Source organism: Serinus canaria, chromosome 12, assembly GCF_022539315.1.
Source record: "Serinus canaria isolate serCan28SL12 chromosome 12, serCan2020, whole genome shotgun sequence".
Lineage (NCBI taxonomy): Eukaryota > Metazoa > Chordata > Aves > Passeriformes > Fringillidae > Serinus > Serinus canaria.
This window is the reverse complement of record NC_066326.1, coordinates 16,616,312-16,630,099: the sequence shown is the minus strand read 5'-3', so window position 1 is coordinate 16,630,099 and position 13,788 is coordinate 16,616,312. Positions and strand designations below refer to the sequence as shown.

Sequence of the window (13,788 nt, the reverse complement as noted above, 5' to 3'; positions counted from 1 at the left end):
AAAACACAGTTAAAAAGCAATTTCCAGGAGAGGAAATCAGAGTGCCATACTGCAGAGAGACAGGCAGCTCCTGGTGACTATGCAGCAACCAAAAATTCCTGACTTTGCACCCTCATTTATCGAGCCTGGGCAAATGAAACAAAGCACCTAATTTTTTGTGTGTGTCTGTGAAAAACCATAGCATTTTTATCCATCCTGCAGTTTGTATCTTTGCCCCTCTACACATTTTGGCTATCTCATAATAGTCCCTTTACCTCTTTCCCAGGCCACTTAGGTCCTTAATTCAATTTTTTTGTTGTTTCCTTAGGTTGCCAGGAGAGCAGATATCCGAGGTGTGGAAGAGCAATCAAGAGATCATTTGGGCAGGGACTGAGGAAACAGCCATCAAGTGATGCCCCATGAAGAGCTCCAAATACAGCAGATGTGGAGGAGGGGTACATGGAAAAACTGATGAGCCCACATTTCCCTCTGAGGAGGAGAAATCTGTGGCCAACACAGCCAGATGCCTTTAAACAAAATCTTCACATCAGGTTATGTTTCTCAGAAACACTTCTCAGCTGCAGAGGTTTCTTCCTCCCTGACATTCCCCACACCAGCCCACAGGGTCCAAATATGTCTGTTATTTAAGACTGTGGTTGCAAGTGCCTGGTGGGACACTGCCCGGGGGCTGGCACTGGATGGGCTCAGTATCAGTGGTTTTGTGTCTTAGATTTGCACTTTCTGGTTTTCAGAGATATGAATTGGAATGGCAGACCAAACTCAGAATTATGTTTTCATGTGTAAAACTCATTATTCACAACAGGAAAGGTAAAGGAAACCCAAGGAACAATACATTACCAATACTGTCAGAGACACCATCAAGTTCAATATCTCAAGCTGTTTAGTTTAAATGTACTTTTGAAATAGAAGAGTCTGAAATTCCCCTGCCAAATTCTTTATAGGATCAAAGAAAAACATTTCTCCAGCTTCTGCAACTCTTTGAGGCTCCTTGTCCCTGCCTGCATTTCCCTGCTGCACGTACCTCAGCCCAGAACATTTGTCCCCAAAGAGATGGAGGCATCTGCATATTTGATGTATCTGTCCTTGCAGAACCCTCGGAAGGCTTAGCTTGGCAGAAATGGCAGCAGGTAAAATTTAAGGCTGAGAAGTTTAGCTGGGAAGTGAAGCAGATTTTAAGACACGTTGAGAAGCAGAAGGCACTTTATTCCTACCCAGAGCAGCTGGTTGGTTTTTGTTTGTGTATTTCAAAGAAAAAGAAAGGTGTGATAATTTGTCAATTCAGAGTGTCTGGATCTATATTTTCACTTAATAATAAATCAAAATTAAATAAGTAATCATGGACATGGATTGGATGAAACTGAGTTGTACGGCCAAGAGGAATCCTATCCTAATCCATTAACCAGTGCTTAACATCCATTAACTATGCAGGAGGAGGAGAGACTGGAAGATGAGGAAGGCAGATAAAAGAAAGCAGAAAAGGGATGCCTAAGGAGACACTTCGGAGTTTCCTCCCAGAGGGATGTTTCTGGATGCCTTATTTTTGCCAGGTTGAGGTAATCAGTGGCATATAATGTAGTGATAGGGATCATCTTTTCCACTCCAACAGGAACTGATGTTCTGTCATAACTGCAGCGTGTAACCAGTCAAAACCTCATCCAATATACTGGTAAATGGGCTCTGAAAATCACCACTACCACAAAAGGTTCTATATAATACACTGTATAAATGAAAACAACCTCTTTTCCTGTTGTGCTCTCCAGCTACAGGATTCCCAAGCAAAACATCCACAACTTAGATACAGGTGGGAAATGGAGAAAGCTTGGATATTTTTGCTCCTTGGGACCAGATCTGCCCTGAATACAAAGGATGGTCTGTTTTACAGGGATGAGAGCAACACCCACCATCACCTCCTCACGTCCGCCGGCGTCAGGAGTATTTAGGGAAAGCTGCCGCTGCTGCCCGGCCCCAGCACAATGTGCTCCAGCACTATCTGCTCCAGACATCTCACCAGTTCATATTAGAGCTGGTGCAGCCCACGGATGTGTTTGAGACTGACAGCAGCTCCCTCACCCTCATAAAGAGCCATTCCCAGCAGAGGAGAGCGGAGAAGGTTCGAAAGGGCAGCATCCCAAAGGGCCCCTACGAGCGCTTGCCCAGGGTGTTGAGAAATCCTGTGATGAGTGGAGAAGAAGAAACCCAAATTATGGTGGGTTATAGTTGGTGGGCAGGAGACAACAAAGCTGATGCATCTAAGAGAAAATATGGGAAAAAATCTACACACTTGAAGGACAACATGGAGTTCTTTGTGTCCTACTGCTGGTCCTACAAGGACTACATTAATGGGTCTCAAACCTGGAACCCCATGAGTCTCAGACTAGAAATCAAAAATGGAACAGAAGTTCATAAAATCACAGAATGATTTGGGTTGGTTGATCATTTGATTCCAACCTCTCTGCCGTGGGCAGGGACACCTGCCACTAGACCAGGTTGCTCCAAGCCCCATCCAGCCTGGCCCTGAACACTTCCAGGGACGGGGCAGCCACTTCTCTGGCAAGTTACTGCAGATGAACTACTGAAGTAGCCTACAGCAAAATTAAAATGGAAAAAAATACATTTACTCCTTCCTGTCGACTCAGAGGTAGTTGCTGAGCACGATGAGAACAGTTCAGGCTGTGACCACCTCGGGTGTTTAAGCCAAGCAGACCAAACCCAGCCCACCAAGGCAACAGGCACTGCTGGAACTGCAGTACCCAGCTGCAGCACAGCCCTACCTGCAAAGGCTGCAAACCAGCAGAGTTTACTCTGCCAGTTATACAAACCAGCAGAGTTTACTCTGCCAGTTAACTGGGAGGTTAGTTTTTAACAAAAAAAAAAAAAGAAAAAAAAAAAGAAAAAAAAAAAGGACAGAAAAAACCCAACCAAACAACAATTTGTCTCCCTAAGAAGATTAATAGGTGCATTTAAAGAAATCAGGCTGTAGGCTTAATGAGAGAGAGGCAGCAAAATCCTAAATGTGAGACCTCCTACAGTTTTTCAGTCCAGCTGTACAATCAAATAATAGTTTATGTAACTAGGATTGAAACAAAATAAATTAAAAGTAATTTCATGTTTCATCAAAAGAAAAAGTACAATTTGGAGTCAACATGGAAAAAGATCTAGTTCAGCCCCACATCTTCCCCAGCCTTTCATAAGCTTTGTACTATCAGCTGATTTGGGGTTTTTTCACACGAAAAAGGCAAATTATCAAATCCCTTAAGAACTTATTATACATTTCCAATTTTCAACCATTCCTATTTTATAACGCATAAATTCACATATCTATAAGTGAAATGTTTTCTTTAGAAGATGAAAGAAAAAAAAAACCATGCTGTTTTTCCTAGGCTGCAATCTGTTTTTTGGTTAAATAATAATAATAAAAAAAGGGTGGTTAGCAGCTACAACATGTCAATCTTTGCAAGTAATTCCCACGCACAACTTCATCCTTTTGCAGACATTAAATATGGCAAAATCTTTTCGTACTTTTCATGTCTAGACTGATGAAGGAAGAGCACAAGCTACCAACACACTCTTTCTTCTACTGGAAAGGCCCATTTGGGTCTCAGGTGGGTTGTTAAGAGCACCAAACCCCTCGGGCTTCATTCAACAGCTGAAGACACATCTCACATTTACTTCATACCCCCATGAACAACTTCTGAAGATGAAGCACCCTGAGATCACACCAGAAGAGGTTGCATACTCCAAGCATCTCCTAACAGAGCTAAAAATCCATAAATAAAGGCAAATTTTAAAATAAATCTCCCTATTCAGGATGCTACAACCCTCAGGACTGGTCCTGCAAAGAGATGTCCACCGGAACCAGGCTCTGAGCCTCTAGCAGCTGGAAAAGCCCATGAGCCCCCAAGGCCAGGAAAGACTCAAGACAGGCTAGAAAGCAATATTCAACTGGTATGCAAGGAAACAAAGAGAAAAAAGGTTCAGGGGCTGCTCTCAGCTATTGACATCTGGCCTCTGCAGGTGTCCCTGCTATGTAAGGCTTCCAGCACTCTGGGCTGGATCGAGGAGTCCTGCCACCCTTGGACATCCTGGCTGAAATGTGGGATTTGGCCACATCTAAACCGAATGACATTTTGATTCATGGTGATTTTTCTTCTATGTCTGTCAGAGGAGCTGTCAAATCCTCACCTGAAAGCTATTCAGCGTGGGAAACTGCTTTGTCATGTCTGAGAGCCTGTGGTCCCTGTCAGGTCCTGGAACTGAGTGAAGAGCAGTTAGTCACACATGCCCAAAACCCCTCAAAATTCTGCAACATTTCCCAAGCAGCATGGATGGGTTTTCTATGCAGCATCTGCTTGCTCTAAGTTCAGTTATAGCTATCAAAACCCTCCAAAGAGGACAGGAAATGCTCTTCTCATCAGGACCTACACATGATAAGAGAAGAGGTCCAGGTGGCTCTAAAGTCCCTCTGGAGCCTTTTCTTCTCCAGACCAATCAACCCCAGCTCTTTCAGTCTGCCTCCATAAGAGAAGAGTGTCTCATTTGAGATCTCAGTCATTACCTCATCAGTGGGGGTGTGATGAGGTGTTTAATGGCCAAGGTTTACCCCAGCCTTGTTCTTCCACCTTTCCCCAGCAGAACCTTGCACAGCCCATTGCAGTCACTCGGTTCTTGGACAACCATGCCCAGCCCAGGGAGCACTAACAGTCTCCACATGGAGATGTTCATCTTCTTGTTCTAGGGAGAAGGTGTAAAGGCACTTTCCTGTGCTAAGGACAGGGACAGGAGAGAGGTCTGGGAACAGACTGGGCAGGAGAGGGGTTTGTGTTGTAGCTCCTCTCAGAAGATGCCTAACGCACTCTACTGCATTAAATATACGAGCATTTTTCTTCTATAGACAATGACCTAGAAACACAACTAAATCATTTTCAAAAAAAGAGAATGCACCAAACTATTTAATCACATCTTCAGGGGGAAATGAAGCCAGTAAGAAGAGCTAATCTGCTGCTCATCACAAAAACTGTAGTTTTGGACTGAGGGCAACTTTGTATATTCAGAGGCGACAGTTTTACTTAAACCTTCTGTGATCATATATCCCATTATTCCATCTGGTAAACTGCTTCTACATTTATTTATGCTCACTCTTAACATACATTTCATTACCATATGGCTAGCACAGGCCTCTAAACTGCAGAAGTCTGTCTTTGCTAGCCATCGTCACCATCTTTGCCACCCAGTGCCAGCAGCCAAGCTGGAGGGTGCATTCCCTCCCCATCTCCAGCCAAACCATGGCACTTACACAAATGATAAGAGAAAACAAAAATTGCATTCAGAGGTGCTTTCCTTGACTTGTCTGCTGCTGTCTCCTGCCCTCCCAACCCACTGTCCCCAGTGTCTTAATGGGGCTGGGGTCTCTCTTCAATATCAAACACACACTAGGAAAGCTGCAGAGGCTGGGAGTGAGTGAGACACCACCATCAGTGTAGTTAAGTCACCTTTGGTATTAAACATGAGCAGAGCACCTCATGAACATCCCTTCCAGCCACGCCATCAAGCCCAGGCCAACGTTACAAGGGTCCAGCGATGTTGATTGCTCTTACAGGCTCCTAAATATCCCATTGGGGGTGCTGGGTGCTCTCAGAGAGGAGCCAGCTCACCACATTCACAAAAACTTCCCAGCATCAGTGACATGAAAAGCAATACAACGTGCTCATTGATGACTGACAGGCTGCACAGCAGCACCTCGGGGTCATGCTGGAGCTTAGCACCTCCAAGCATGAAAAAAGACAAAAAAACTTGTTCGTAGGAATAGTCGTGCTCATAGACTGATACAAAAATAACAGATCTGTCATTCAAACAGACATTTGAAAACACACGATCTCAAATTCAAGACGAATAACAGTTTACGATGTGTGGGACTGGGATGACCATCAGCACTTGCTGTCACTCACTAGCCAAAAAAGAAACCCAAGGAATATCCTGAAGCAGTGGCACTCAACAGCAAAGTCCATGTGATAATGTTATTGTGACATTTAGTGAAAAACGATAACGCCTGTGCCATGAAACCGTTTCACCCTACTGAGCTACCTGCTCTTGGGAAGCACTCTCTGCACCCTGCCTGCCTGTCCCATCCTTCCCAAGGGGCACCTCATATGCTAGGAAATTAACCTGATATTGGAAAAGGATTGCTGGAAAAACACCCTGGGCCAGCCACACTGCCAGCTCCAGCCGGGGAAGCGGTGAAGACGGCTGTGCAGAGAGGCTGTGTGGCAGGCAGGCTGTGGTGTTCTGCCAGTCCAGATGCACATCAAGTATTCCCCAAACTTATATAAACTGCAGGAATATGCCACAGCACTGACTATCTGTTTGCACTGAATTGGAAACATGATGGGAAACATCAAATATGTGCTTGATTCACACAGCAGAGAAAAGAAACAGTTTTATTGCAGCACGCTGGAGAAGCTGAAGTGGAGAGGCAGAAGCCAGCTCAACATGAGCAGCAATGTGGAGGGACCCACCAGCCCCAATGGATGTGGCCACTTGAGCTGCGGCTCCATTCCTGAGCAACAGCAGAAGAATCAGGATGGTTTGGGTTGGAAGAGACCCTAAAGATGACCTAGTTCCCATCCCCTGCTATGGGCAGGAACACCTCCCACTAGAAGGCTGACCATCAGCACTCAGCTTTCCAGTGCAAAGGAAGCGGCCCTGCCATAGCTTCCAATTGTACCAGAAGAAGCCAAGGACTCCTCCAACTTTTCAGCATGAGCCAACACAGCAAAGGACATCAATCCTTCCAAATTCTTCTGTATCCTTTCTGAGCAGAAGTGGACACTGCAGCGACATCCCCAGGAGCCCCTTACCCAGCAAAAGCGAGGGGTAAAGATCCACCATCCAGGCTGGATCCCGCAGTGAGAAACCCCAACCCGTGAGGCAGACTGCAAATCTGTGTATTTGTTTTGGAAATAAAGGCATTAATAATTGATGCCAAACACTGTGAATATTGATGAGCACGTTCCCAGAAGAGGTTTTGGAGTTACTTAAGCACCCAGAATTGTGCCGTCTGGATTCAGTGGCCTAATGGCTGCTGTCAGAGCAATCACAAGTACGCAAAGCACTGTGTCACAGCCAGCACCGCCTGCCCATCATGAGAGAAGACAAATTGATGCCCAATGGGGTATTTAACACCACAAATATTTTGATTCCATCCATCATGCACACCATTTTCTACTCCTTTTACTTTTTGTTTTGCTCGCACAAGTTTAATGATCTCAAAACATTGCGTATCTGTTCTTCCCCTCTTCACTTAAATCCAGCCTCAGCTCCCTCCTGACCCTCCAAATGTCTTGCAGCAAATAAACTAATGCTCAATAAGTGCAGAAGCATGGCAGGCTTTTCCAGACTGCCAGTCCATGGCTCAGCCAGGGAAAAACTATTTTAATATTTGAGGAAATTCCCAGCAATGTCTCTGATGCTGATGCCTCTGCCCCATCCTGTGCAGGGCACAGAGCCTTTAGGGAGAGCAGAGCATGGAAATGAGGATGGAGCTGGCTCTCTGGGCTCTCCAGGTGAGCGTGAGCTCTCTCCACAGCCTCACTTCCCATCACACAGTCTGGTTTTATTTCTAGCATAGTCATATGAAAATGGACATCGACTGCTCATTTCTGCAAGCTTGGGAAAAGTGCCCATTTAAAAAGAGGCAAAGTTGCTTTTTTCTAAACAATTATCTTTATGTATAAAATTCTTATCACTCATTTTGATGGTACTTTATGGCAAGCAAACAAGCACACTCAAGTGAGTTACTGAAAGGGTGAAAGGGAACATCCAAACTGCAATGGTTTGTCCAAAGTTACTCTGATTTAAAGGGCTTTCTTTCAGTTCTGTTTCTCCTATGCTCTTTCCTATCACCAGATTTTTTACTTCAAGCTCCATTACCTGCCAAACAGAGCAATGCTGAATGTACAGCAGGGTAAAAAGGATCAGCACTTGCCTTGCCATTGCTCCAAGCCAAGGAAGGCTCTGAGGGAGCTCACAGCCCATGCCAAAGGTGCTACCACACAGTACTGGAGATATTCCCTCTTGGTTGCTTCAAGACCTTCAGCTCACAGCCTATCTTGAGGCATAAGAAATACTGGGGTATGACCCACAGTGTGGAAAACAAAGGTCCTGGTACCTCTGCCAGTGTGCCATGGGAGCAAGCTCCCTCCCAGCCTCACAGCCTGCAAGCCACCTGGCTGCTTGCGGTGTGCATCATCCAGCTCCAGAGAAACAGCGGTGCTGAAAGCACTGCTGCTCCCACAGACAGCCCCTGAATTTGTAGCTGGTCCTCAATGCTTCCCAGGAGACTGCCCCTCTTCCCCTTTCCCATCCTTCAACCTGAGCTCATGCATCCAGGTGTCAAAAAGAGCTTTTTACAAGGTCCACAGCTGAGCAGCAGAGAGACCAAAAACCTGAATGAATCCAGCATAAATCAGGATTGATACAATCAGAAGCAGCAATAAAGTCTTTCTGCAGGTTACCAGGAAAACCCTTCATGTAAAGCTCTGTGCCTCAAGCTACAGTTCTGCACTTGGGATCATCCCTGCTCTGCCATCCAAGCCTTTTTCATCCATCCATCCATCCATCCATCCATCCATCCATCCATCCATCCATCCATCCATCCATCCATCCATCCATCCATCCATCCATCCATCCCACAAATAAGCTTGTCCCTTCTGCTTAGGGGGTGTCTCTGGAGGAACAGACTAGAACTTGCCAGGCACTGGAAAGCTTTCTGTCCAAATGCATCAGCAACCAATCTGGGTTCCTTTGATCCTACAGGTTAATGATGCCCCAGCCACTCACCTCCTTTCAGGCTATAGGCTCAGTTTGTCTGAGCAGACCAGCAGCAACCCTGCCCTCCCTCCTCAGATTCAATCTCTTCTTGCTGGAGTACCAGAGTCAGGCACAGCCTCCTCAGGTGAGATTCCAGCAGCTCCTTGCACAAGGGTGAGCTCTGCACTGAAAACACCTTGCCAATGCAGCCCTGCACCATGCTGGCCTTTTCCAGAGCTGCATCCTGCTGGCAGAGCCAAACCACCCCAGAGCTGAGCATTGCTCCCAGCTTCCCTCCAACCTCTGGCTCCCCCGTGCCTCGGCAAAGCACGCAAGCAAAAAATCAAAGTTCATAAATAGTGGTAGACGCTGCAACTTAGTGAGAAGATGCTACTCCTGTTTGTGGTTTCTACTTTCTGAAGTATCTTCATAGTGGATGCACAGTTCTTAGAAGCTGTTATTATGGATTTAAACACAAGAACCCTAAATCCAGGGCAGCCCCTATAAGGTATTCAGGCTATTTCTCTGTGTAACACAAAACAAACTGTGAAAAACTATACAGAAAAGTCATACTGCTATGGTTTTCACTGACTTACATGTCGATTTATGTGACTTAATTCAGAGGAAAAAAAAATTATTGCTCTGATATTGAGAGAAACACACTTTCTCTGGCTACTTGAGATTTTTGGAGCAGCACCTTTTGCACTGCACACTCACTGCTTGGCCAGCACATCCTGTGCTCTGCTGAACATTTCACAACATATGGTCTCTCTTATGTGCCCACTCCCACACCTCACAAAAGCGACTTTCTTCTCGAGGCCTCGTTTCCTTTCATTGCCACTTTGCTACCTTGAATTAAAATCCCTCAGTGTCATCTCAGCCCCCCACACCCCTCCCACGCTTAGGTTTTAAACACTGGCAGAGCTCAGCATCGTCCCCATCCCACTGCTGCTCCACTGCACAGCCTCACTTGGCCCACCTCTTTAATTGCTTTAATTAATTGCAAGGGAGGGCAGCTCCCCAGCAGCAGCTTCCCAGGAGGCACAGGAGCGTCAGCTCAGTGTGCGAGGGCTGGAGCATGGCCGGAAAAAACAACCTGGTGTTTCTGGCAGCAGAGGAGCAGGGATGGCCAGCACTACAGACTCTGCTCCTCCAACCACCAGATTTCCATGCTCCAGGACCCTAAAAGCCCCTGGAACCCCCAGCACTGCACAACAGCCAACACAGACACTGGACAGTAACGGAGGAGCAGTGCCAGAATTGGACAGAGACAGCAGACCTGCATGGCTTCCTTGGCTTCTCTCATTACAGCAGCCTAAACAGCCCCACAGGTATTCAGTTTTAAATTGTTCAAGCAGCTACAAACAACTTTTCACTGGCAGAGTCCAAAGCAGAGGAGTTGTAACTCTCTAGCAAGGGAAACTGAGAAAAATGCGAAGGAAAATGAGCACAATTTCACTCAGAGCTATTTTTTCACACTCGCTGTGTGAAAGCTCACATGGATCTTACAGACAGAAGCCTGCCCACAGCTGTAGCGTCCCTGAAGCCCACTGGATGTTACGGCGTGCCTGTGAGCAGCCATTGCAGCCCAGCAAGACAGAGCCCACTGCCAGGCAAGACTGCAGCCTCCTGCTCAGCCTCCCACCTGGATTTTCACTGTCTGAAGCAACACAACTGGCAAGACCAGCAGCACTTATCACTGCCCAGGCGAGGCAAAGAGCCCAGAATGCCCCTGCCTTGACCACACACTGAGGGCAAACCACCCACCGCGTCCTCTGCATCTCTCTGTGCAACTTTCTGCTCCTTGCCTTTATTTTTTCAGATAAGATGATGTTTTAGTATTGGCTTTTTTCTTTCAAGGAATATCTCTTATCCCACACTCGCTTCCTTAGTATCTCCCTCGCAGCTGGCGCTGCCGGGCAGAAGGAGAACGGCTCGGTGCAGTTCCCTGTGAGGTTTTGCACCGATGACTCCTGACAGGGCTGCATGTCCCTCCTGTTACATAACGACCTTTCCCGTTTGGTGCTGGCTCCACTTGGGGTGGCCACGTTTGGGAGTGGTCACATTTGGGGTGGCGATGTTTGGGGTGCTCACATGCCCCAGTGCTCTCAGCCGTGTGCTGCCAGGCACCATCCCCCCATCCCGACCAGACCCACCAGACCTGAACCACCCTCCCTTCTTATGCCTCCCCCCTTGCTGCTGGACCTCTGCCCACCGGGCAGCACCCCGCTTTCTCCTGCCCCCCAAACATGACACTCCTCCACAGGCACTCCATCCCTCTTCCACACCCAGGCCCAAATCGCACCTCTGCTCTCCCCAGCACCCAGGGGTGTCCTGAAGCTGCCAGGTCCCCTGGGGCTGCACCCTCCAGCAATGACCTGCCTCCCTGAGCCTCAATGCACCCCTCTGACCAGCAGGAGAACCCTGCTGCCCACACCCCACAGCCGCACCGTCTCTCCCCTCGGCTCGCAGTCCATGCACACTCCTGCCTCACCTGCCTGCGTTCGCCTGCAGGCGCCCCACAGAGGGGCACCCCACGGCACCTCCTGCCCCCAAACAGCCCTCCACCCCCCACAGCAGCCCCGATCACAGCTCTCCGCCGCACACCGGCACCGCTCACCCCTGACCCGACACGGCCGCACCTCCTGCCTGCTTCCCCCCCGCCCCGATCCGCACCGCCACCGCTGCTCCCCTGTGCCCACACCCCCACCCAGCCGTGCCCCGCGCCCTGACAGTCCCCCGCAGTCCGGAGCCGGTCCCCGCCCCGCGCTCTGACCTGGGCCCGGCGGCGGGCGGGAGCTGTCCGCCGCCGCCCGGTGCTGAAGGCGGCTTGGCGGTGGCGGCGGCGGGCGGCGGCGGGGCCCCTGCGGCGGCGGCGGCGGCGGGCGGCAGCTGCCCGTCGTCGCCGCCGCCCTCCAGGCTGGCCTCGTTGCCCATGTCGGGCCGGGCGGGACCGGGACCGGGGCCGCTCCCTCAGCGCAGCGCCGCCCCCGCCGCCGCCATCAGCCCCGCGCCGCCATCGCCGCCCGCCCGCGCCGCCCCGCGCATGCGCTGCCTCCGCGCCCGCTCGCGCCGCGGGCACGCGCGCGTTCGCCCGACCAATCGCCGCCCGCTCCGCCGGGCCCCACCGGCACGTGCCCCCCGGCCCCGCCCCGCCCCGCCCGCCGGCCAATCGGCGCCGCGCAGCGCCAGCGCCCGCGCCCGCCAGGCGGCGCCACTCGCGCTCCCGCGCTGGCCGTCAATGGGCGGGTCGTCTGCCGTGACGTCACGGCACGGTGGCCAATGGGCGTGCAGTCCCGCATGAGGTTACACGCAACAGCCAATGAGAGCCCGCTCACCCATGAGGTCACGGGCTGCTGCAGAATGTCACACACCACTGACCAATGAGGTGTCCCCTCCTTCATGAAGTCATGTGCTGCTCCTGGAAGTCACAGCCTGACAACCAATGGGCCCCTGCCTCCTCCATGATGTCAGAGGCTGCTCCAGGACATCACACCACATCAGCCAATAAGCACCCTCCTCCTCCATGATGTTATGGGGTGTCCAAGAACATCACACCCTGCCAGCCAATGAGTGTCTTGTGCCATTGTGAGGTCACACACTGCCTTTCCAGTGACAGATGTGCTGCCTGTCAGGTCACAGGCAGCCCTGCAATGTCACATGCTACTGTCCAATGAGCACCCTGCTGCCTGATGACAACATGGCAGTCGCTCTCGGCTAGGCAATGAGCCCACACTTCCCTGTGACGTCACAGGCTCGATGATGAGGTGATGGAGCCTCAGCCAAAACCGATCCTGTCCTTCCGATGGCCACCCAGAAACCAGCCAGTGACCACCTTTGCTCTCCTATGACATCACAGGGCCGAGCCAATGGGCTCAGACGCTGTCCCTAAGTGCCAGTCTCAGCCACCCAGCCCCACCCTTTCCATGATGTCACACAGCACTCAGCCAATGGTCACGCTCTCTCTGTGTGAGGTCAGAGGCTGCTCATGGAGAGCAGCGGGGCCCAGCACCGCCAGGGCTCCCTCCCGCCCCCGCCGTTAATGAGGGGTGGTAATTAACGGTGCCGGTGCCCGCGGGCGGAGGGAGGCGCTGCCACCGCCAGTCCCCTGCTGCCACCCGGCGGCTGCCACGGCCCGGGCCCCCCCTCCGGGGTACCCATAATTGTCCCTGGGCGCGCCAGCCCGGGCGGAGCCGGGCCCGGGCAGTGCTGGCGGCTGCTTTTTATGGGCTGTGAGTCAACTCACACGCGCTAAATCCTAAAATAAACGTGAAACTGGGTCCAGCCTCACCTCGGAGCGCACCGAAATAGCAACCGGCTCCAACGAGCCCCAGGAACAAGGGACCGCAGCGCCTTCCCCGCCCCATCGTTATCCCCAGCCCAGGGAAGGGGATGCTGGCGCTGGAGGTCACTGCTGTCCCCCGAGGAGCAGGTGTGGGGTGCAGAAGGTCTAACACCGGAGCAAAAGAGCTTTGGAGGAATGAAAGGCCTGAGTAAGAGAATAAAATAGCCTCAGTTCTGGGCAGGGCAACAGATGTGCAATAAACCAGAACAACACCACATCAGAAACAACCCAGCAGCAGCAAGTCTAGGGCAGGTTAGGGTGCAGGAGTGGATGAAAGAGGCCAGGACACACACAAAAAGTTTGGTTTGTTTGGATTTTTTTTTTTCCTGATGTGTTCCCTAAACACAGGAGACTCAAAACATCCACCTTGAATGCAGCAGAGGTTGGAGCAGCTGCCAGCAACAGCACGGGTGCAGGCAGTGCCCAGACAAGACACTCAAACCTCAGACTAAACTTGCCCTGGTATCAAAACAGCCCCAAACCCCTTCTCAACCCCTGCACTGTAGGGTGGCATCGGTTCTCCCATTGTGGTCAGACACCACACCTGCTCTCCAGCACCCCAAACCTTCACTGCTGCCTTTTTAGAAGGGTCTTCCTGAACTGGAGAGATCCAGAGCAAGTCTCACATTTTACAGACA

At 50.4% G+C, this 13,788-nt stretch overlaps 1 protein-coding gene across 1 annotated transcript in view; it reads right to left on the bottom strand.

The window, feature by feature from the left end:
• Window positions 1-11,742, bottom strand: part of BSN (bassoon presynaptic cytomatrix protein) — an 89,329-nt gene extending 77,587 nt beyond the window's left edge. The window contains exon 1 of the mRNA XM_050979494.1: window positions 11,702-11,742. Coding sequence (XP_050835451.1) covers window positions 11,702-11,742 — 41 coding nt within the window. The remainder of the gene's footprint in view (window positions 1-11,701) is intronic.
• Between the last annotated feature and the right edge of the window lie 2,046 nt (window positions 11,743-13,788).